Genomic DNA, 25581 nt, shown 5'->3' on the forward strand with positions numbered 1-25581 from the left:
GGGGAACATTTAATGTTCGTTTTAATTATTTACGATAATTATTTGAGCATAAATTGAATTTTAAAAAGGCTTTCTGAAAGTTACTATGGATCTTTCCTCATTTAAGTAGAGAATATGTTTAGGAGGCTCATATTTTTTTCCATGAAATTTCAGGGGAAATAGAATTTACCTTGCAAATGGTACTTTGAGGGTAGGAATGTTATCCTTAGATAAAAATGGCATATGTTTATAAACACACACACACACACACACACACAAATTTGAGGAAGCAGTTTAAAATGCCTGCTTCTGTTTGGTTGTAGGTTATAGTACTATGTGTGTTTTGAGTGTAATTTGTATGATAGAAGGCTGTACCAATATATCTATTAGCAATCACTTCTGTTCGCTTGTGGTACAATTCTAATTAATGTTCAGATAAGTGACCCTGGGATAGTTAGAATCCAGAAGGACTTTATAATTTGTTCTTTTTTTGTTGACTGACATTCAGCATGGTTTTAAGACTATTAGCAAATCACATATGATGACTTAAATCAGAGCATTTAATTAATCAGCTTACTTAAATCAATTAATTAAAAATCTTTGCAAGATGACAGGGAGTTTTCTGTGATACTGTTATCCAGAGAATTTTGTCCTCTCGTGCTAATAAACAAGTTTTTTTTCTTCTTAGTTTTTAGCTTAGATTGCCACGATTCATAATTGAATATCAGCTCATTTTCTACCCAAAACACTTTAAATAGGTCATTATTTTCCATTATTGTTATTATTGTTATGTTTAGTCAGTACTGTTATATCTGATGATGGGCTTACTTCTTTAGGGAGGGTCATCCCTGCTTTCTGCATTCTGCCCACAGGTGCTCTCCCGAAGTACTGAGAGGCAGGGAGTCTGGCCCCCATTGCTGACACAGCAGATGAGGGATGAACCAGCTGAGTGACACGGTTTCTGTGAAACTAAAATAGGTGCAGCTATAATTCTAATTAGTTGGTCTATCTTCACAGCATTGAGTCTTGGGTATATTATGTAGCTTAACTGTGGTAACTATACTTTGCTTTTGGAAATCTGTTCTTCATAATTTTTTTTTCTAATTATAATCCCATACATGTTCATAGCCAAAAATTAGGAAAATTTAGAGAACTGTTGATAAGAAAATAAAAATCATTGATAATTATATAGTAGAGATAAATCCTGTTTACATTTTTTGTATTTCCCATATTTTACATAATTGGGATCGTACTGTACATATAATTTTATGTCCTCACTGGTTTTCCACTCAGCATATCATTAGTAGTTTCTCATGGTAATAAAAAATATCTCTGAAAAACCCTATCTTAATAGATGATATTCATTTGAATGGATGATATTCATTTGAATAGATGACCAACTTAACTATTTGGTTGTTGGTCCTAGTTTTCAATGATAAATTATTCTGTTATGAACATATCATACATACATTTTTGTGTTGATCTCTGATTACAATAAAGCAGTATTACGCTTCCTCTTAGATTGTGTATTTTCAGTGTTCAGCTATAGAATACCAGATAGGTACAGTTTTGTAGGTTGTGATAAAACCTCTGAAAAGGTTTTATATGATGGAATATGAATTGTTCTTTGAAGGATACATACCCAGGACTTTGGCAGCTATGAGAGTCAGGGAATCACAACCAGGGAAAATTCAGGAGCAGCGATGTGAGTGGGAATGAAATTAGGCTGAGTGCATCTGTTTGGATGATATGATTTAACCACAGTGGAAGGATAGGCTCGAGAAATTGGACAACATAAAGTTTGAAATGTGGAGTAAAGAATTTGAATTTGTTAGACTGGATCTGGCAACCAAAGATCCTAAATTCTCTGGAACCATTGTACTATTCATTACGAATCTTTATGTAGCACATTTTATGGGCAAAGCTCCCCCTTGTGGAGGCCCACAAGGGGTTTATACTTCAGTGAGGATCATAGTATTTGTCCAATGAATGCAGTGGTCTGTCATGTCCTTAAAATTACAGACCTTGATACAGTGCTGATTTGGAAAAGTTTGCTCATGGTGGCAGTTGGAAATCTTTGGAGGTGCAGAATCAGAGCACAGCTACAACTTAAATGATGCCAATATTTTAAAGATTGTTCTCAGTATAGATTGGAGGGGCCTGGTTAAAGGCAGGAATAGTAACAAGTAGATCATGGTTCATGAAGGAATGCAGCAGGGCTGGGAAGCAAGGACTCTAAGACTTAGAAGAATGGGTCGGAGGAGAAAGGTGTGCATTTAAATGATTTAACTTAGTGGTTCAGATTACAGAGTTGACTCCTTTCAAAATGTAAAAGCCTGAGTGCCCTTCCCAGATTTGCTGAATCTGAATTTTGGGGAGAAATTTGGGACTAGATATATGTATATGTATATACATATATCTCCCTTAGAGACTCTGATGTGTGCCTCTGGTTAAAAAACACTAAATGAATTAATGTGTGTTTTTTCCACCCCAAGAATTTATCAAATTGTCTGAACCTACTGTTTTGAATTTTAATACACTTAATATGCATGTGTATGCATTTTTCTTTTGCATATTTTTTCATACTCTCTTCAGTTCCTGAGAAATTTTTTTCTGTTACTTGGTGTCAAGTTGTATTACAAACTTATTAATTAGCGTTACTCTGCAAAATCAATTTTGAGCAAATGAAATGCACTGCAAAAGTTAAACGAAATTTCTGAATTTTTTTTCTTACTAAATGATAGAGACAAAAGTCAGGATGGATGCTCAAACATGGTATTTGAGAACGTCAAAGCTGGCTCTGGCCTTGGCAATTATTCGCTCGACACCAGCTGACACAAGCAGCAAAGAATACACAGAGCACCTTGCGAAGGTGGTGTCCAAGCAGGAGTCAATGTGGAGATCTAAAGTCCAAGCCTTGGAAGCTGAAGTTCTGCAATTACGCCACAAACTACTTCTGAGCAGGATGCGTGCAGGAGTATTTAAGTATGGTGAGTATATGAAAACGTCTTCTACAAGTATATCATTCTGGGTTTTTATTGTTTACTTTTTTTAAAAGATGTATTTATCCATTTTTGAGAGAAAGAGAGAGCAAGTGGGGAGGGGAGGGGCCGAGGGAGAGGGAGAGAATCTCAAGCAGACTCAGTGCTGAATGCCCGGCCTGATGTGTGACTTCATCTCATGGACCTGAGATCATAAGCTGAGCTGAAACTAAGAATCAGTTGCCCAACTGATCGAACCACCCAGGCAGCTCTTTTTGTTTACTTTTTTTTTTTTTTTTAAAGATTTTATTTATTTATTTGACAGACAGAGATCACAAGTAGGCAGAGAGGCAGGCAGAGAGAGAGAGAGAGAGAGAGGAGGAAGCAGGCTCCCCGCTGAACAGAGAGCCCGATGCAGGGCTCGATCCCAGGACCCTGGGATCATGACCTGAGCCGAAGGCAGAGGCTTTAACCCACTGAGCCACCTAGGCGCCCCGTCTTTTTGTTTACTTTTAACTTAATTTTTTAAAATAATTTATTTATTTACTTGACAGAGAAAGAGATCACAAGTAGACAGAGAGGCAGGCAGAGAGAGGGAAGCAGGTTCCCTGCTAAGCAGAGAGCCCAGTGCGGGGCTCGATCCCAGGACCCTGATCATGACCTGAGCCAAAGGCAGAGGCTTAACTCACTGAGCCACCCAGGCACCCCAACTTTTAATACAATTTTTAAAAAATTGAGTATAACTGACACACAATGTTACATTAGTTTCAGGTTACAGTTTAGTGATTGGACAACTCTGTGTGTAATGCTGTATCCACCAAAAGTGTGGCTACCATCTGTCCCATTACATTGCTATTACGGGATCATTGACTGCGTTCTTTATGCTGTGCCTTTTATCCCCAGGGCTTACTCATGCCATAACCGGAGGGCTGTATCTCCCTCTCTCCTTCACCCATTTTGCCCAGTCTCCCTGATAACCATCAGTTTGTTGTCTGTATTTATGGGTCTGATTCTGCTTTTTGTTTGTTTATTCTTTTTTTTTTTTTAGATTCTATTTATGAGTGGAATCCTATGGTTTTATCTTTCTCCGTCTGACTTATTTCACTTAGTATAATACCCTCCAGGTTCTTCCATGTTGCCTCAAACAGCACCATCTCATCCTTTCTTTTGGCTGTGTAATATTCCATTGTGTGTGTGTCTGTGTGTGTGTGTGGTTATGTGTATGGATAATATCTTCCTTATCCATTCATCTATTGATGGACACTTAGGTTACTTCTATCTTAACTATTGTAAATAATGCTGCAATAATATAGGGGTACTTACATCTTTTCTTGTTAGGGTTTTAGCTTTCTCTGAGTAAATATACAATACTGGAATTATTAAATAGTTTGATATTTCTATTTTTAATTTTTTGAGGAACCTCTATACTGTTTTCCACAGTGGTTATACCAAATCTATTTTATTTCATCTTCAAAATTATTTGAAAATTATTTGGTTTCCTAAAACTAGATGACTTCTTCTTTGCCTATAAAGATTTTTTTACTTGTAGTCTTCATCAAAAGTTTATTGTTACTTCCTAATGAATGAGGCTACATTAGATATTGGGATGAAGTTGGAGAATAAAAATATCTAGATGTGAAGGCAATAATGTTTTAAGCTTAGTGGATAGAATTTAAAATCTCATTCTGTAACCTTATTATTTTACTATGTATGTTATGTTGAATTTAGATTAAATAATTCATCTAGCAGTCTTGTATCAAGTACCAACTATGGACCAGGTATGCAGTGGGTGGTGAGGACCCAAAAAACACATAAAAGGAACTGCTGTCCTTGCCATTAAGTACCTACCATTCTAGCAGAAAAGATAGACCTATAAATAATTAACCCAGTGTGATAAATGCTTTAATAAAGATACTGGCAAAGCACAGAGGAGGAAGCCATTCATTCTGCCTGGTTTTGAAAAGACTTCTCAGGTCAGACACTCAAGGTTCTGTCTACTAGTCATGGTCACAGAGCATGCAGCAAGAGGCAGGGACATGACCAAAAGCAGAGAAGTAAAGTTCCATTTATACTGTCAGCATTACATTTGTGAAGTGCCCAGAACACCATGAGGGAGAAAGGAAGAGAAGTGAATTGGTGAATTGGGACCAGGTTCAGAAGGGCCTTGAATGTTAACCTGAGGACTGTTTTAGTTTATTTCCTATCAGGAAGTTGACCATAGAATTTACTGTCTCCCTAGGGCCCTGTGAGAGTGAAAGTGGGGAACCATTAATGATTATACTAGGACAACAGGTACAAACCAAGACTCACTAGAGCATGTTGGACCCTGTGGTCACTCCATTCATCAGGAACCATACAATTTTTCTGATGCAAAGGTTTGACCCTCATATTGGGATTGGGAAAAAATTCTGGTGATTTTTGAAGAATGTAAAATCCTTTGCCTGAAACCCCTCCCCAGCTCCCAGTTATGCTTCACATTAGATTCAGACTTGTGATCATGAACTGTGACACTGTGAGTGATTTCACCTCTGTTTCCATCTCCCAGCTCGTCTCATACAACCTCCCCATTGTAAACTTGGCTCCAGCCAACTCTGGGCTTCCTTCCAGCCTTGGACCTTTGTTATGTTCTTCTCTTTGAATCTCTTTGTGACTTGCTTCTTCCCTTCCTAGAGGTCTTATTTTAATTGATACCTCCTCAGTGACCACTCTGTATACATAGCACTCCCCACTAGTTTTTCTTTAACCAAACGTCCCCTGTGGATTATTTGTTTGTTCATGTAATTGCCACCTTATCTCCTGAGCTAGAGTTCAGGTTCACTGAGGAGTGGGTTTTGATTTGCTCGCACTCTCTATTCAATACCCACCCCAAAGCCTGACACGCATCAGGTGCTCAATAAATATTTGTCACATGGAAGAGGGGCAGAGAGGATGTTTCTGGCTGTGGCAGTGATTGGAGGCAAGGGCACCAGTTTTAAACATATTTGCCAAAACCCATATGAAGAATGATGCACTGAAATCAATCTATGCTAGTGAGAACTGAAAGGAGGTCAGACATATAAGCATGATTTTAGAGTAGACACTTCCGATATTTGTGAATGACTTAAGAGAGTGATTGAGGGACATAGAGGCATTTGGGATAATGAGGTCTTCAATCCCAGCTTATTGAATTTATTGCAATGCTTTGAATATGGATAGTGAACACTGAAATTTATTTATAGGATAAAAAAATTTATTTATACGATAAAAAAAATTTATAGGATTAAAAAAAAAAGAGTCCAGGTTTGTCTGAGTATAGGTTAATCCCTGAATATACAGGGGTTAAGTAGAAGGAAGGTGGAGGGATGTGATTTAAAGTCAAAGGGGAGGGGCAGGCTGGAAATAGAGACATAGACTTAGGATCCACTGACATTTAAATCATAGTTGACGTTCTAGCCATAGATGAGACTCACAGGGAGAATGGAGCGGAGGGTGAAGAGTACTGGGGATCCCAACATCCCAGAAGTGGGCAGAAGGAAAGGAGCCATGGAAAGACTATGACTATCATGTTAGGAGTGTGCAGGTGTAGTGCACACATGCCTGCTCTGGATAATAGGGTACTCACTAACTTTAGTTTTGGGTATTATCAGGAAAACTCGCTAATCTAATACCCAGATGTTACTCAAATCTCATTATTATGTGAGTGAAAATGGTGTTATACAATTTATAGCCACAGTTTAGTCTCTCTAGAGTCTTCCTAGGTAATGGGCTCTTTCTATTCAATGAATGCTAATGCCATCAATATTCTTAATTATTTTATGTGCAGCTATATGATTAATATAATGCCACACACATAAAAATTTCCGGTAATCTTAAACAGACTCTTACAAACATCTGTGATATCAGAACTGTTGTTTACTGTCAAATGTCTGTTTATTCCACTGCTCTAGTGGTGTGGGTGACTGGTTCAGAACATGAATGTGCCTGACAGCGAGAGCCTAGGTGAGAACTTGTTCTCACACCAAAAACTTGCACTTACAACGGCTGTGAGGGAAAATTTCAATAACCCTACAATTAAAACCCATTTTACTCACAGCAGGAGCTATAGGTAAAATGTTTCTACACAGATGTTTGTAACTAACTTGTCTCTCCATCTGTTAGATTAACTTGAAAAATGAGGAATAAACAGAAAGATTCAGATAAACAGAGTCACTTTTTTTTTTTAAGATTTTATTTATTTATTTGACACAGAGAGAGATCACAAGTAGGCAGAGAGGCAGGCAGAGAGAGAGAGGGAAGTAGGCTCCCTGCTGAGCAGAGAGCTCAATGTAGAGCTCCATCCCAGGACCCTGAGACCACGACCAGAGCTGAAGGCAGAGGCTTAACCCACTGAGCCACCCAGGTGCCCCAACAGAGTCTCTCTCTTAAAGGAGAAAGAATAGAGCCCAACAAAAGGGGGATATTAGATTGATAGGGAAATAAAGAAGGAAAACAGCCGTTATTTAAATATGTCTAATTTAAAAGACTGACACAGCTTACTCTGAGAGAACTCCATACCTGAGAATCAAAACTATATTATAGATGTGTTTATATGATTAAATATTTTTGTCTGGAATTTTCAAGTTTGCTTTACATATGCAACTGTTCTCAAGTGGATAGAGACAGCAGGCCCTCAGTAAATGTTGAAAGGAATGCTTTTTGACAGATTGAGAGGCTGGGGAACTTAATTTACAGCATCAACTATCCACTGAGCAACTGAGTAACCCAGAATTCAATAAAGCAGAGCTGAAATGGCAAAGTAAACAAATAAAAAAGCATGATGGAGTTTATACAGCATTTCAGTAACTCAGCTATTTCTTTATTCTGATTTATTTTTCTACATCTTCTTAGAGAGAGATAGATACTTCTTTATTATATTTATTAAAAGAATAGACTGTATACAGAAGGGATAAATAGAACTTGCTCTTAGAATTATGCCACATTACAATTTTACTTAAATGCTCCTTGGTAGTGGGAGGAAGGAAGCGGGGGAAGGATCAGAGAAGCCAGTGACCCATTTCTCCAAGTCCGTCTGGGTAATGGCTGGTAGGCATGGTTAGGTGTCTACTCAATATCTAGCTTCCTTTCTAAAGCACTTTCTACTTCCTCTCTAAAGCACTCTAATTTTGTTTTGGCAGAGATAGGCTTATTCCCAGTGGGTTAATCCATGAAAGGTTTAGATTTGTTTTGCCCATATTGTCCTAAGGTTGGGCAGGGGCCAATGAACGGTAAAAAAGCAGTCTTCGGAGCTTTTGATAAAGATTTGCCTCTCTGTATAAAGAGATTGAAGCTCATGAAAGAAAGCAATTAAATTTCTTTTTCTTTTTCTTTTTTTTTAAACCTCAGCCACTTGTTTCCAGCATGCAGCACTGCTGATTGAAGATACAATGCCTGGATCTGTGGTAGCCAATTTGCAACTGTGAAGCAATATTGAAAAATTAATGCCAGCACGGGAAGGACCGTGAAATAGTTGGAGGAAAAGAACCTTGCCATTGCTGAGCAATCACAGCTTTATTAGGAATGTTTAAAAAGACAAGGAATGTTTAAAAACACAAGCAAGGGTTTAAGCCATCGTTGTCCATCTGTCCACAAATAACTGACCTATAGTCACAGCTTTGGAGCTCAGCATTTGTATGTTGGGGCCTGTTCTATAGGATGTATCTGTTCTATAGGATGTATCTGAGCACATCCTAATTTATAGAGTGGGGAAGGATAGAAAGGAAAAGTAAGGAAAGGAAAGAAAAAGGAAAAGAAAGAAAAAGTAGTACTGTTCTAAATTATTCAAATAATTTAGAAATTCTAAATATTATTAAACATTGTATATATAAACATTATATAACATTTCTTGTTCTAAATTTTTCAGGAATAGGAAAGAAATTATTCAGGAAAGGAAAGAAAAAGGAAAAGAAAGAAAAAGTAGTGCTGTTCTAAATTATTCAAATAATTTAGAAATTATTCTAAACATTATTAAACATATAAAAACATATAACATTTCTTTTTCTAAATTATTCAAATGACATTATTTGAATTACATTCGAATTAACATTTTTTGTTCTAAATTACTCAAATAATTTAGAACAACACTACTTTTTCTTTCCTTATATCAGGAATCTTCTTGATCTATAGGGGAGAAATGAATGAGAAAAACTATGTTTAGTCTAGAACAGCTTCCTATTAAGGATGGCCCCATGATGTTGGCAAGAAGTTCATCTCTGTCTGTGTAGGTTGGTGAGTGAGACTCAGAGCCTAGAGACTGGCCTGGAAGGTGTCCGTGGCTGTTCTTAAATGTTGACTAGGGATTGAAGGGGACATGGTGACAGGAGCAGGGCTTTGTTAGTGGGAATAATGGCACAGAATTTCAATGAGCAGATTTAGGATTAAAACGAGTGAGTGTATGTGAGTATGTGAGTGTGTGGGTATGAGTGAGAGAGCACACGAGAAAGTGGGGTGGGCAAGGGGAATCTGGAGAATTACAATTATACAGCAATCTGGCATTCCCAGGAGGGAAGTAGTTAGATGAAGTGTTGGGTGCCTGCTTTTCCCCCTACAATTTTACGTATTCAGTGTCTTCATAAATGAAAGTGAGGCTGTTGGATGAGCAACTGGCTAGAGTGAAAAGGAAGTGAGAGAAAATCACACCAAAACAGTTCATTGATTTCCATGTTTATTTAGTAAATGTCCGTTGAATACAGAGCTAATGTGTAGAGTGCTTGGGGGTGGGTGGTGGTGGCATGCCCACCAGCACACTCGTTTTCAGAATTGGATTTAACTCTTCTGTGTTTTAGGTCCTGGGAAACAGCTGACCCACCTGATGGCTTTAGGAGCTTCCCTCCACACCAGCTGTCAAGGTTTTAGTTTACCCACCTCTTTGCCTGTTGTCTCCTTTACTGTTTTATACTCTGAGGATCAAATCCTCAGCACTCCCGTGCCTGCCCCAGTTTGGATTCAGGAAAAGGCTCTTAGCTAGATCAGTGTTGATGGAGGTCAGAAAGGGGCTGGATAGCCTGGTTGCCCGTGTGCACCTTGCCAGACCCAGCGTGGAGGCTGTCTTTGTCTTGTGACTGCGGCTTTTCCGGCCCAGGCCCACTCAGCCTCTGTCCCATCCTACCCTGCCCCAAACCACAGACTGAGGAGACATCACAAATAACTGACCTATAGTCACGGCTTTGGAGCTCAGCATTTGTATGTTGGGGCCTTCACTGTTCCACAGGTGCTGAAAGGGCATGGAAAATGAATATATAAGCATTGCCCTTCTTAGTGTTGACATAAGCTTTTATAATGTATATTTCCTTAAAATTGCAGTTGATTTAAAACATACATGTGTAATGTACATAAACATCAGTAGATGTGCCGTTAATTTAATATGGGTTCTAATGAAAGGCTCCAAAATAATTTAAAATACATTGATAATTACACATTAGAGATGCTTTACTCATTATATAAAAATTGAATTAATCTCTTGATAATAGAGACCGTCAACATACAAAGAATTTAAAGTTAAGGCTAAAAATGCTCCAAATCTTAAATGGATTTGCTAGTGACAAGGCGCCTGTTTAGAAATATAAACACGTCAGCTGTAAGAAGAGCTGGCTCTCTAGGAATGGTGGGTGAGATGGAGTAGGAAGGGCTGAACACGTGCGGGTGCCGTCCTGGGCCAGGAAGAGGCCAGGCGCTTCAGAGGCTGGGCTCAGGTGAGAGCAGCCGAGCGTCCCACAGTGTGTGATGATCCAGATGGACACCGTCAGCCCTGCCACTCCTCTTCCCGGTGCCGGGCTCTGAGTCTCACTGTGTGATGCAACTGTCTTTTTCACCTGAGCTGGGTTCCCAGGAGGTATCTTGAATGTCTAGGCAGTCCCCTAATTAGGGTGCTTCTACTTTCTGTGCATCTCTGCATTCTTTCCACTTCCCTCCCTTCCAGCGCCACTTCCTTGGCCCTCTTGGCCTGATTTATCTCAATTAGACTCCATGTTTACGGTTGCAGCCTTGCCACTCTCAAATCTAGGCTACAGCTCAGATTCAAGTCTTCTCATTTACTGCAGGATAAATACACAACCCTTAAAATAAGCTACAGGCTTCTCCTCCGTTTGGCACTTACTTCCTTCTCTAGCCCATCCTGTCGTCACTCTGTCCTCCACATTCTGCACTGCAACACATGAAATGTCTTTCACTTACTCGAATTCAACTTGTTATCTCTCAGCTCGAAGCTTTTAAACCTGATGTTTTTCTCTGTAGGATATATTCTCCCAATCTTTTTTTGTCTGGTTGCACACTATTCTTTTTTTTTTTTTTTTCTGATACAGTTTTAATACCCTTTCTGCCTTTGCTGACTGCCTCCTTAGACTAGATTAGATTCTCCTGCTGGGGAACCATACTATTCTGTACTTTTCACAGCATTTGTGAGCCAAGTTATAATTGTTTAAGCAGGCTGTCTTCCCTGTAGGACCTAAACTCCATGCTTGAAGGAGTGTGCTTTTTCTCATCACTGCTCTATTTCTGGGATTAGCACAGTGCCTGGCATGCGGTGGCGGGGTGCTTGGGGATATTTGTTGAATGAATAAGTTTAGACATGGTTTATGTGAATGTGAATACCTGGAACAAGGTGGCTTGGCTGATCTGTCATTTCTGGGGTTCTACAAAACCTCTCCAGTGGTGGGAAGAGGGTCAGGAGGCAAGACCAAAGCATCCTAGGGAAGGAGACACTTACTAAAGTAGGAGGAGTATGAGGGTGCCTACCTTTGAGCGAGCCATCTATTCATATAGTAGTTTGATCAGACTAGAATAAGTGAAGAAATGAGGAGTGAGGATTTTGGATTCTCACCTATGGAAAAGAGCTAAAATTATTCAAAGTACCTTTCTTTGAACTCCAGGCTCTTTTCTCAATGTAATTTTTTTTTTAATAGTTTAACCTGTAGTAAAGTTTAATCTGGTACTTATACTTAGGATTATATTTATTTTTTGCAGGTTTTGACTGCATTTTTAAATGCCCTGCTGTTTGTCTGTATTTGATTTTTTAGATTCTTTTAGAAATCTGAAGGTACCATTGACAATTTTGAATTTGGTATTTGGGTCCTAGACATCTTGAAAAAAAATTTTTTATTTTTTAATAAATTAATTCAATGTGGAGTGAGTAAAATCCAGTTAGATAGCTATGGACTGTAGTTTAGACAGGGAAAATTATTGGAGTAATATCTATTCCATTAACAAAGCAAGAGGGAAATCAGGCAAATAGGGTAAATGGGAGTAGGCTGGAGATCCTGCAGTTCGGGTAAGCTCCCAGGTAATGCTGATAGGACTGGTCTGAGGACCACAGTTTAAGTAGCAAAGGACTGTGGACTATTTTGGGGGTGGAGTTTGTGAAGGGAAGGAGAAGAGATAGGTTGGTAGTTGGAGAGGGGGCAAGGTGGAGAGAAAGGTTTTTTTTGTTGTAAAGATAGACAAGATGACAGCACACTGATACTTGAGTAGGAAGAAATTAGCAGAGAGAGGAAAGTGAAAGCTTTGAACAGAAGAGGATAATAAAGAAATCACAGGGGCTTGGGGCCTGAAACCCAAAAGAAATACAGAGCAGGAGTGGTTAGCCTGGCCCTGGACCTCAAGCAGGGGCTGACATTTCTTCTTCTGAGACTCTTTTGAAGGTAGGAGTAGGTGGCCCTTTATTTGTATTTTTGCTGAGTTCATTCCTGACAGCTGTCCTTTAAAGTTCATTTTTGTTCCTTTTTCCACCTCCAGTGTCCCTTCTTAACCCTGTCCTATTGTTTTGTTATTGTTGTTGTTTCAAACTGCTTTTGGATTTTCATTCTTGCATTTCTTTGCCTGCTGCTGTAACTCTTGTCTAAGTCATCCCCATCTCCTGCCTTGGTTGTAGAAAAAGAAATGAGGAAAGCAGAGTTAACTAACTTGCCAGAAGTTAACAGGGTAGTACATGGAGTGAAGTTCTTGTAAAATCCTAGAACAGTGCCTGTCTAGTACTTTAAGGGGCTTTCTTAAACCAGTGGTTCTCAAAGTGTGGTTCCCAGACCAGCTACATGAGCATCAGGAGAGACCTTGTTAAAAATCCAGATTCTCTGAGCCCAACTGTTCCTTACATAATCAGAAACTCTGGGGTTAAAGCCCAGCAGCTTGTGACTTAACAAACCCTCCAGGTGATTCCAATGAAAACTGAAGTTTGAGAACCGCTGGTTTAAACAAATAAAAGTGAAACATATATTCAGGGAACATAGTAAGACTTCTCCAGAAAAGGGGTCAGTAGAGACCTGTTCATCCCCTGCCCCAGCCATCTGAGTGACAAATCAAGAGGGATTTGTAGGCCAGCCTCTGAAAGATTTCATAATCCCAATCAATAATATGTAACCTTGTCACCAAAGAATTGAGAAAGTGTTCATTTAGAGCCTGAGAGAGCTGAGGCAGATAGAAATGAGCAAAAATGAACAAACACTAGTAACATTAACATCACCCTAACTACTATGTTTCATACTGTTCAATGAAGTGTATATATAAATATAGGAATCCGAGGAGTGGGTACTGTAGATTTCTGTTCTAGAACTTCTCTCATCCCTCTTATCCGCCTTCCCCTCTCTCCCTCCCTCCATCCTTACTTCCCACATCCCTTCCTAAGAAGCACTGATAAGTTCTGTCATTAAGGAGTCTGAATACATATTTCCTAGTGTAGAAGATGTGCAGTTGTAGAAGACAGCTCCTTCCCTTTTTTTCAGGGGAAACATCCTTTTAAATACCTATTTTAAGTAATTTCAAAGACATCTTGTAAGGGTAAAGTTGGGGATCAGAAATGCAAGATACTGTATCCTAAAAATCAGTAGAAAACCTTCAGTTGTGATTAAACTAGACTATTTTACCAATCCTTAAAAGGTACGTAATGTAACATAGCTAAAAAGAAATATATTGCTGGAAATGAATGCTAGCATGTTGCAGGCGATAAGACAAAATACATTTATTCATAAATAAAGTTTTGTATCATGCTCCTGGAACACACATACTTGCATTATGTTCTGGGCCCTACTGAGAACTAAATAGCTATAACTTCAGTACACAATGAATTTGAATGAATTCCTAAATTGAATGTGAAGATAAAGCAAATGTCTCCGTGAAAGCAGCAGAAAACCATCAGCAAGGTGCAGTGCTGGGGAGTGAGTATCTGTAGGGGAGGGGCCCTGCATGGGGACCCCCTTGCCTCCTGCGTGATTTGTGTAGTAGCACTCCTTACAAGGAGGGGCAGCATTTCTCTTCTTATACTGCAGGGTAATGGTGGTCTTTTCACGCAAAGTCTCCTGTTTTGGAAACATCATTTATGTGAATTTTACAATTTAAGTTGCTTGTAAGGACCTCTTAGAGTGAATTTGAGGAAATGCATCAGAGAGTGCTCAGCTGTAGGGTATGTGTGCGGGGAGGGGACCACAGGTTGTGAGCTGTTCTCAGCCTTCCGTGAATCTGTTGTTTCACATCACCCATTATTCTGTAATAAGCGTGTGATAAATTTTTTAAAATTTCCATCTCTCCTGTTTCTCTTGGAGTCAGAGAGAAATATTGCCTGTGTGTCTTTAATACATTCAGACCATGTCTGCCAAGTTTTATGCTTTGAAATAAACAAGGGAAAGATTTCGTCCAGAGAAAGTGGGTTCTTAATGCTTGCACAAGCCTAGCTATAAAAATTCCTCATTACTCTTTTAATTAATAAGTCACATGAAGAACAAAGTCTACATTACTTTTGTGCCCTCCCTTGGTGCTTGATTCAGCAAGATCTCTCACACAGTAGTTTTTCAAAGATGTTTCTGGGCTTGATATTTGAATTATCACTTCTGATGAGGCTTATAAATATTTGTAGCAGAAATAATTTTCATGAGGTAAAGTAGGCTTTTCTATGTAAAATTCAATGTAAGACATACAAAATGTCAACATTTATATCCGTTTGACAAATAACCACGTGGTGAAGAAGTAATTGATAAAAAATTTGAACAATGCTTCTGGTCTTTCTATGTACTTATTAATTGTATTTGAAATTTTTCTAATTCATCGATAGAGCAGAATATGTAGAATTTATCCTCCCTCCCATTGTTACTCTAATAACAGATTCCTATCTCCCTGGAATTCAGTGTCATTTGTCCATTCTTTCTATAAAATAATATTTTTGAAAAAATGACCGTATTCTTCAACCCAGGTCATACAAAATAGATGGTAATTCTCATACTTTAATACCTAATTTTGCTAATAATTGTGCCTTTAATGACTCCGAAGTTTTTTCCACCCATGTATTTTATGAAGTGTTTATCCTCATCTGATTATTTTTTATCCTGTGAACCGCAAGGCATCTCATCATATCTGTAATTTCCAAGCAGGAGTCAGTCCAAAGTAGGCCAAGTCCGTGCTGGTGGGCTGCTTTGTGTGGCTCTACAGCTCTCTGATGTCTGGTGGAGCAAGCAGTACAGCGGGAGCTGGGCCTGGAGAACTGTATGCCTCAGTGAGCTGTACTTTTCCAGTTCTCTGAAATTTTTCTTTAAAGAAGTGCCTTGTCTGTGCACAGGCATTTGTGATGGTGAGCTCAGTGATAACAAACTCAGCCACTCACTTACCTTTTTAAAAGCAAATGTCATATGAATCTAGGCCTTTGGTACCTATAGGTCGGTGTGAAATAGAAGAGTATACAATTAATCAGATTTGCAACTTTAAATTTAAAATTTTATTATTTTTTAATTTTAATTTTTTTAAAGATTTTATTTATTTGACAGACAGAGATCACAAGTAGGCAGAGAGGCAGGCGGAGAGAGAGGGAAGCAGGCTCCCTGCTGAGCAGAGAGCCCAATGAGAGGCTCTCGATCCCAGGACCCTGGGACCATGACCTGAGCTGAAAGCAGAGGCTTTAACCCACTGAGCCACCCAGGTGCCCCGAAAATTTTATTTTTGTTTTTAAAGTGTCTTTCTGAAAGGCTTTTCCTCCTTTTTGTTGGTAGATATAAGGCTAGCAGTTCCAGGCTGTGGCCCTGAACCCTGCCCGTGCATTAGAATCACCTGGGGGGGGGGGCTCTTAAAAAATCCTGATGCTCAGGTTGCCCCACAGGCTATTTATATCAGAATCTCTGGGGGCTGGACTGAAGCATCTGTATTCTTTGACAATCTCTAGGTATTCTAAAGTATGGCCAAGATTGAAAACCACTGGTTTAAGGCAAGCATTCATATTCTGTATTTAATTCAAATGCTCTTATTATCAGTTTCCTTTGTTGATCTCACCTAGTTCTAAATTCCTTATTTTACTAGGGTTTTCTCTGTAGTGTGCTGCAGTTCTTTATTAGAAAGAGTAGAAGACATTGGTGTTGGCTCTTAGTGGGGAAACATCTGACTAATGTCCTTTAATGTCCTTTAATGTGATTTGAGAACACGGAGGCAACTGGGGAGAGGGGATGGCAGGTCTGTGGGCAGCTGGGAGAAAGACCATTCAGTTGTCTTTGTACACGTTTGCGTGTGCGAGTGGCATGGATAGGTTTGGAGTTGGGCCCTTAGTGGGGGATCTTAAGCTCTTCTGTGTGAATAGTGAGGAGTTATAAACTGAAGACTGGCATTTATTCCAATCTACTTTCTTTTTCTTCTGTAAGGTTAAATAGTAATGGATAGCTTCTTTTATCCTGTGAAAGCAATATCATAAGGCATATGCATTTAAAAATTAGGGGATAGTTGTATTTCTGTGCTTCCTTCAGTATTATTGATTATGTATAGTAGGTAGCTTATTGAGCAGTTATACACTTTAAAACGGATCTCTTTATGTAATTGCCATAATTTCTGTAGTGTTCAGGGTCCTTGAGTTAGTAGTAATACTGAACAGCCAATGATGAGTCAAAAAGCCTCTAGAGAAAAGGGCAAGTATCATTTCTTCTGTCAAATCACGTGTAATAGGTGACTTCCCATGTAAGTTGGCTATGAAATCTTATTGGCAATACTTTGAGACATTCCTGAGAAACCTATATCTGTCAATGCAGAGGTTTTTTCTACTGTATGATTTGTAAGTAAATATTTAATTAAGAGGGCACTTAGTTATACACACACACACACACACACACACACACACACACACACACACACCCCTTAGTTTGTTATACCATAAACCTTGTGGCAATGTGGTCGGAATTTATGATTCTGATTTTAATACTGTTAACAACTTTACCAAGAATTCTTAGCTATTAAATAATTAAGAAAATATCTTTTAGATAGTCCTGTAGTAAATACTTTATCCAACTACTTAAAATTTTCTACATTTATTAGAAATTAGCAGACACTCAGTTTTTATGGAATGAATATCATGGAATTACTGGTTTACCAGAAGGCATCTTGGAAGTAAATAGAAATGATGTGATGGTAACATCCATTCTGATATGCCTTTATTTTTATTTATTTTTTATTAACATATAATGTATTATTTGTTTTAGGGGTACAGGTCTCTGATTCATCAGTTTTACACAATTCACAGCACTCACCATAGCACATACCCTTCCTAATGTCCATCACCCAACCACCCCATCCCTCCCACGCCCTCTCCTCCAGCAACTCTAAGTTTGTTATGTGAGATTAAGAATCTCTTATGGGGCGCCTGGGTGGCTCAGTGGGTTAGGCCGTTGCCTTCGGCTCAGGTCGTGATCCCAGGGTCCTGGAATCAAGTCCCGCATGGGTCTCCTTGCTCAGTGAGGAGTCTGCTTCTCTCTCTGCCTCTGCCTGCAGCTCTGCCTGCAGCTCTGCCTGCTTGTGTTCTCTCTCTCTGACAAATAAATAAATAAATAAAATCTTTAGGAAAAAAAAAAGAGTCTCTTATGGTTTATCTCCCTCTCTGGTTTCATCTTGTTTAATTTTTCCCTCCCTTTCCTGTCTTGTTTCTCAAATTCCTCATAAGGAGGAATCATATCACATGACATCATATGATAATTGTCTTTTTCTGATTGACTTATTTTGCTTAGCATAATACCCTCTAGTTCCATCCATGTTGTTGCAAATGGCAAGATTTCATTTTTAATGGCTGCATAATATTCCTTTGTATATATACATCACATCTTCTTTATCCATTCATCTGTTGATGGACATCTAGGCTCTTTCCATAGTTTGACTATTGTGGACATTGCTGCTCTAAACATTCAGGTGCACAGGCCCCTTTGGATCACTACATTTGTATCTTTGGGAAAAATATGCAGTAATGCAATTGCTGTGTCATTGGGTAGCTCTATTTTTAACTTTTTGAGGAACTTCCTTACTGTTTTGCAGAGTGGCTACTCCAGCTTGCATTTCTGCCAACAGAAATGCTCCTTTCTCTGCATCCTCACCAACACCTGTCATTTCCCGACTTGTTAATTTTAGCCATTCTGACTGGTGTGAGGTGGTATCTCACTGTGGCTTTGATTTGTATTTCCCTGATGCTGAGTGATGTTGAAAACTTTTTCATGCTGACACACCTTTACATGAGGGAAGGGCAATGCCCAGAGCCCCCTGCTTAATATAAAACAATTTAATGCACTAATGGCTGATCCTCATCAAGGTCAAACACACAGGAGATGCTCAATGATTAATTTAAGAATGCGCATTCATACATGAGGGAAGAAAGATCCACCAAAGGGAGAGGAGGTATTATTGATGATGGGAAAGGTTGCTAAAGACAGATTCAGGAGGTAGATTGCTCATTGGGAGGAGCAAAAGGTTGGAGTTAGATGAATCTTGGTTGAATCTCAACTCTACCAACATTGGCTAAGTTCTTTAAGGCAGAGGTAAAATGAAGATGATGATGAGAAGAACAATGACAAGCAATCGAGGTTAATGGGGACTGTTTGGCACTGAGCTCCCTGACACATGGACAAAAAATAAATACCAGTTTCCTTCCTTCTTGGCCTTGATAGTCTGATGGGAATTGTCATTGATTGCTTAGCAACAGAGAAACCCAATTTTTTTTTTTTTTTTGACATGAGGATTTTATTGTTTAATTCTGTTTCTGTCTTGCAAAGACCTGGATCTGTCTGGTTTAGCAGATTATACCAGTGGGAAAGAAAAGAAAAGAGGTTTAAGGGTGTGCGAGAGTTTTTCTTCCCAGTAGTAAACTCATTTTCAGTTCTAGGCCAGTAGCAGAAGTGGAAGATTCTCAGGCCTGGCAGTCTGATTTCTTGTAGGAGTAAACTGCTTAGAAAATTTTGTATGAATTCAGCTGCTATCCTATTTAATTATTTAGAGAGATAAATTAATAGAACTTGATTTTCATTCTCTGTATTGTTACAAAAAGTTCTCATCTGATTTCTGTCCTGTTTTGATTTCTCCATCATGTAATTTTCAGTGTTCTCCTTCCACATGGACCCTACAATTTCTCGTGAGGAAAACATCATCACTCCTTGACTGTTTCAAGAGCTTTCTCTGGGTTAGGTTATCTGTCACCTTTGTTGTTGTTGTTGTGTTGTTGTTTTGCCTCTCCAGTTTTTCTTAAGATATAGTTAAGATCATGTTTTAAGCAGTGATAATTTTCCGTTGTCTTGGTGCAGGTTACATTCAAATTCTTTCCCATGGCAAACCCAAAATCTTTTGTCAGCCTTGTCCCCTACTCTCCTACACCTCTGCTTTCCCTCTGCTCTAGCTGTACTTTCCTGAGCTATTGCTCGGGCCCCTGCTTCTGTGTCCTTGTTCATGCACCTGTGATCCCATTGACACTTGTACTGTACGAAATTTTTCTGGCTTGTCCCCAGTTTGAATTAACTCCTCTGTGTTCCTCACCAGATCACCGGTACCTCAGTATCTCTCCTTAATACTAAAGCCTTTTGCCGTGTAGTAGAGTTAGTTGTTGGCCTGCCTTTTTCTTAGTTCTTTGAAGGTAGGAGGCCTGCCAACTAGGTATATGACTTTCGGCCATATCCATATGTTCTTACTTACCATCTGGGTCCTCCCAGCCCTTATTCCAATGCCTTTATGTTGTAGTGCTGAATGTATCTGTTTTGTGAAATCGTCTATTTTGACAAGGCAGAATATATTAAGTTTGTTTTATTTTCTCCCTGAAAAACATGTCTTAATTTCATTTTTAATGTGGAGATTATGTTGTTCTTTTGGTCAAGTTTATTTAATTTCCTAGGCCACTGATTTTTACAATGAGTGATGGATGAATGAACCATAATCCTAAAGCTATGCTGTACTGCTTTATAACTTGGCCTCACAAAGTTATGAAAACCAGAACCCCTGAGAATGGACCTAATTTTCAGGATTATCACAATAGTAAAAATCAGTGGAAATGAGTTCTGCTTGGCTAGCAATAAGATGTCTGCAAAAAATTGACTTTGAGCTCTCCTTTTTACTACTCACAAGACTGTATTTTAATCGTAATTGCAAGTATAATAATTGACTACCAAGCTGTCTCTGACTGTGCCTCTTTTTCAGAATTAAGAATATTTTTACTTTGTCTCCTTATGTTAGAGAACACACTCTGCGGTATTAAATATACGACTGTTGGCCACATCCATGTGTTCTTACAATGTTGTCATTTGCGGCTTTACTGGCAGACAGACAGACTACTTCAGAAAAGGAGGTCAGCTGTGGAAATGCCTATGTTTCCAGAATGTCACATGTGAATGATTCTTGGTCTTCATAACAAGCCTGTAATTAGTTCATATACATAAGGCATATGATGAGCTATTATGTCATCTATCAAATGTTGTATTCCATGGTGAAATGAAAGGCACCTGAGTCCTAGACTCAAAATTGGTCAATTATAGTCTTTCTCTATTTCTGGACTGTCAGTCTAAGGGTATTATCAGAATTCTCAGGTTTTGTGAGTTTTTAAAGAAAAAGGTCATTTATGTGATTCTACAATGAAATAATCTTTTCATCTCTGAGCCTTCATGATGCTTTTCTTGTAATGCTTTTATAAAATTCATTTAGCAGAAATGGCTGATTATGAGGTCAAAAAGTATTTTGCAATTTGGGAACCAAATTTCATGAACCAACATTTTATAATTTCTTTTTGGTACTTGCAAGATCCATTATCAGATTCCTCTTGGAGTGACATCTCTGTATGAAAAGGAGTGGTAATTTCTGATCCTTGCAAGGGTCAGTGAGGGTCATGGAGCAGGGTCTCCTCACCTGGGTCAACAGACTTGATGGGGATTGTTAGCTCCCTGGGGAGGTAGACATCAAGGCTTTGAAAGACATCCTTTGAAAGGATGATGGGTGTGTATTATGGCTTGTATTATAATATTCAACATTTGGGAGAAACATTATCTTTAGTCACCAAAATTGAAGATTAAAAGGGATTACATGAATGTTTTGTGTATCCTAAGACTTGGGGAAGCCTAAGTTATTTGAAGATATATGTTTAGCATTTACCTGGGAACAGAATGAAGTGTTAATGATTCTGAAATAAATAAGAATGTGCTATTAGAAGGTGGTATTGCCCTGCATGGGTATAAATAAAATAGTAATTTCAATGATACTAGGAAAATAACAGTGATTGTCTTAATTTTGTGTTTTCTTATTTCATAGAAAGCAATTTCCTTAGTGTCTGTGATTGTCAATGAAGTTTTAGAGGAAATATTGGTTTTAGTTGTAAATAGTAACTATTTGATAGGTTTTTTTTTTTTTTTTTAAGATTTATTTGTTTGAGAGAGCATATGCATGCACCGGGGCGGGGAGGGGCAGAGAGAAAATCCAAGGGTGGACTCCCTGCTGAGCACAGAGCCCAACACTGGGCTCAATCTCAAGACGCATAAGATCATAACCTGAGCCAAAACCAAGAGTCAGACTCAACTGACTGAGCCACCCAAGTGCCCCACTATTTGACAGCTTTTTAATAAAGCCTAGATTTCATGGACTGGTTTCAATATAATAATAAAATCTTGAAACCAGAACCCATAACCATAAGCCTATACAAGGCAGGCTTTAAAAAATGTTCAAGTCAGAGGGAGGACTTACTTCCAGAGATGCAGCTGATGCTTAGACCATCCCTGTAGCAGTTATCTGGTTGAGATCTCTCTCTGCTTGATCTGAACAAATGCTCATCAATTAGAGAAAAATGTGCTTGAATCCATATCAGGCAGGTCAGTGGTCATGTACGGGCCATGCCTGCAAACATAGGTTTTCAAGTTGCATGGTACTTTATAAGATGGGTGTAATTTAGAGAATGGAATTGAAACATGAAAAATTTGGAAGGTGAATTAAAATGAGAGACTTCTTATGCTTGTTCAGGTGTGATATAGTAAACATTATAATTAGATGTAGATGTTCATGGGTTGGAAAATTACAGGTAGCTGAAAGTCAGTTTAAAAAACCAACTTATCTTTTTCAGTATATTGAGGATCTTCTAAAATAGCCCAAATAATTAACAAGTAAGTACTTACATGTATGATATTTGCTTAGTACTGTGCTCAACTTCCAAGGTTGGAAAGAAGAAGTTTTCTTGCTATATCTTTTGAGTTTATTATTTGGTTAGAGAGGCAAGATCTCCTGAGATGGACACATAGGAGGACACTACATATGATCTAGTTTCATCTGGGGTTATATTTATTCATAATCATTCATTCATTAGTTGATTCATTTCTTCAACAAAAACTGATTTCTGGAGGTTGTGGTGCGGGGGAGGGAAAGAAGAAGAAATAGAATTAATACTCCCATGGAGGAGACAGACAAATAGCAAGCAAACTGTTAATTAGGAAAAATTCTGAGAGAGTTAAAAGCTGTGAAAAAAATAAATAAGGTTGAAGCGATGGAGTGACTGTGGATGGGGCAGAGCTACTAACAGACTGGGTGGTCAGACTGACCTCAGTGAGAGGGAGGTGTTTGAACAGGGTCATCCAAGTGGCCCCTGAGGCAAGAACTAGCTTGCATGCTCAGTGAGCAGACACAGAGCAGAGGGAGTGAGATGAGACCCGAGAGAGGCCAGGAGTGCAGGCGATGCAGGGCTTGTTCCAGTGGGTAGGACTGGCAGCACAGTGGAAATCCTTTGGTGAGCGTGAAGCGGGAGCTTTGAACTTTTTGCTGTGGTTGCTGTGTGGAAAATGTAAGTGGGAGGAGAAGCAGACTGCTGGGTAGGAGTCCAAGGCTATGGTCCATCAGGGACGTGATGCTGACTTAGATAAGGTGGCAAGAGACAGCTAGAATATATAAGGCTCTACTTTGGTAAAATAGAAAATAGAGTGGCAAAGATGACCCTGACAAGGGAGTAGAATTGCAGCTGAACTCTGAAAGATTAAATGTGAATTCAACATAAACAGATAAAGAGGAAATAGATATTTCTGGGAGATTTGAAGATGGGATTGGGAATGGCATGAATGGACCACACTCCATTTTTGTGCTATCCAAAGAAAGCATAGTAACTATAAATTAATCTAAGGTAGTGATTCTTGCACTAGAATCACCTGGGGATCTCTAAAAAATACTGATATCTGGGTTCTACCCCTGAGATTCTGGCATGGCACTTAGCATGGAGTGTGGTCTGACACTGGAATTTTGAAATGTTCCAAAGTCACTTAAATGTGTAGGTAAGGTTGAAAACCACTACTGTACGGTTTTGTAGGTAGAAGACCTATAGCCCAGCAAGAAACACACGAAGCAGGCTGAGTGCATAAGTTTGGGAGTAGTGCAAAGTAGTGCTTTTGAGATTTAATTATGAGACTCCCCTGAGATGTTTATTTAAAAAAAAAAAGTTCCTGGAGCCCTTTCCTGGAAATACTGATTAATTGTACCTATGAATACTTAATTTTAATATGTTCCCCTTATGGTGATATAGGTTGGGAAAAACTGCACTGGGTAGAAGATCTCAGTGCTTCTGATTTTTGATAAAGAGAGTGAAGTGGACACATCAGTGGAAATGAATGCCAACCTCAGATGTCCAACAGGGTGGGCTTGGGGGACAAAGGTGGCTTGAAGGTAACATCTTAACAGTACAGATATGAGCTGTTGGAACACTGGTCAAGAGATGAAGTCAAAACAGTGGCATCAAGGGCTTGGTGGAAAACAAATTCAGGTAAATTCTCTTGGAAAGAGATTTGGTCAAGGAGAGATTGGAGATGTGTATGATCTCAGCAGGAAAGCTAGCTGGGGCTAGATTGTGGAGAGCTGTGTCACCGGCCATTCACAGCATTGGGAGGCCAGTGAATGTGGTGTGTTGCTGACGTCCATGATTGTATCATTTTTACCAATTCTGCATAGCGTTCATAACATCCACACACTGATGCAGTTATTCAGGTGGACTCATTGGTTCACTTGGTGGAGGGTTGTATGTTCATGGGTTTGTTGTTATTCTGTAGGGCTGTAATATATGTGCTCACTATCTCTCAACATGGTATTTCCTGTTTGTTAGGAAATGAAATCAGGTCTATGCTTTTTACCTATACTGGATATCTTTGCCCCCAGATGACTAAGAAATTGCTTTTTCTCACCAGCTTCTAATTTTGTCCAGAAACTCTTTTCCGTTAGAGAGATTCTGTTGTTCATTTATTCAGCCCCTTTTTATTCAATAGCTGTTCAGTACAAACAATGTGAAGAATGTAAAGAGAGATGTCCATAGGATCACACAATCTTTTGGGAGCAAGATCACATCACTAATTATATCAGAGACTATGAAACTATGGTCTAGAGGAAGATACTGATGTTTAGAGGAGAGAGTGATTATTTTGCTTTAGAGAATAGAACTTTTAAAATTCTTTTTGAAGATTGGTGCTGAGTTTACAGGATGGGTAGGATTTAGAAAGCTATGGATACTAGGGGTATTTCAGGCAAGAGGGAACAGTGTAAAGCACAGGCACAGGAATCTGGTGGCAAATGATCTAATTTGACTGTGGCATACAGAGCATGAGGAGGTGTTCTGGAAAATAAGATGAAAAACTAGGTTGGAGCCTATTAAGAAGAGGTGTGACAGCCAGTGGAAAACATGCTTTATTCTGTCGGCAGCAAGGAGCCTTTGGAGATTTTCCAGCAAGAAAATAGAAGGAAATAGAAGGAAAACTAGTGCTACGTGTGTGCCAAACAATATGCTTTCTGAAAGTGGTTCCTTTAGGTAATCTGAGGCTTAGATTATTTGGGCACAGTAACTAGGCATCGTGTTTAGGGCTGTTTGGAAGAGGGAGGAGCTAGAGACAGGAACAGCCTGGTCATTGCCCATATCTTATGTATAATTATTTTGGCATGGGAAAAAGATGATATAAGAAAGGTTTTTATTGATTGATTTAATTTCTCTTGAGCTCTCCCACTCAATATTTCAGGCTCTGAGCTGTGGTGGTAAACCAGCAGTCCAAGACTATCATGGAGTATATATTTTGTGGGTGAGACAGATCATACTGGCAGAAAATAATCAGGTAGTGACAAGTGAGATTTAGAGAATGAAAATAGGAAGTCGTGACCGAGAACGATCTGGTGGCTTCTTTAGACTGGGTGGTCACATAAGGTCTCTTTGAAGAAGTGATATTTTAATAGACATTTGAGTGATAATGAGGAGACAGCCTTGAGAAAATTGGGGTTGAGGGTGAAGGGAGCATCCCAGGCAGAGGGAATGGTCCTAAATGGGAACAAACTTAGTGAATCTAAGGAACAGAACGGTGAGGCAGGATCAACATTATTTGTCAGTGGAGTGTATATGGGTATCAAGGAAGAAGTCAGAGTT

General features: G+C 39.0%; 1 protein-coding gene across 1 annotated transcript in view; it reads left to right on the forward strand.

Moving 5' to 3' along the window:
* The first annotated feature begins 2737 nt into the window (after nucleotides 1-2737).
* The window catches only part of LOC111147458 (meiotic double-stranded break formation protein 4), a 192218-nt gene continuing 169374 nt past the window's right edge, over nucleotides 2738-25581 (forward strand). Inside the window, exon 1 of the mRNA XM_022503469.1 lies at nucleotides 2738-2969. Coding sequence (XP_022359177.1) covers nucleotides 2738-2969 — 232 coding nt within the window. The remainder of the gene's footprint in view (nucleotides 2970-25581) is intronic.

Source organism: Enhydra lutris, unplaced genomic scaffold, assembly GCF_002288905.1.
Source record: "Enhydra lutris kenyoni isolate GAN:26980312 unplaced genomic scaffold, ASM228890v2 scaffoldscaffold17, whole genome shotgun sequence".
NCBI classification, from domain to species: Eukaryota; Metazoa; Chordata; class Mammalia; order Carnivora; family Mustelidae; genus Enhydra; species Enhydra lutris.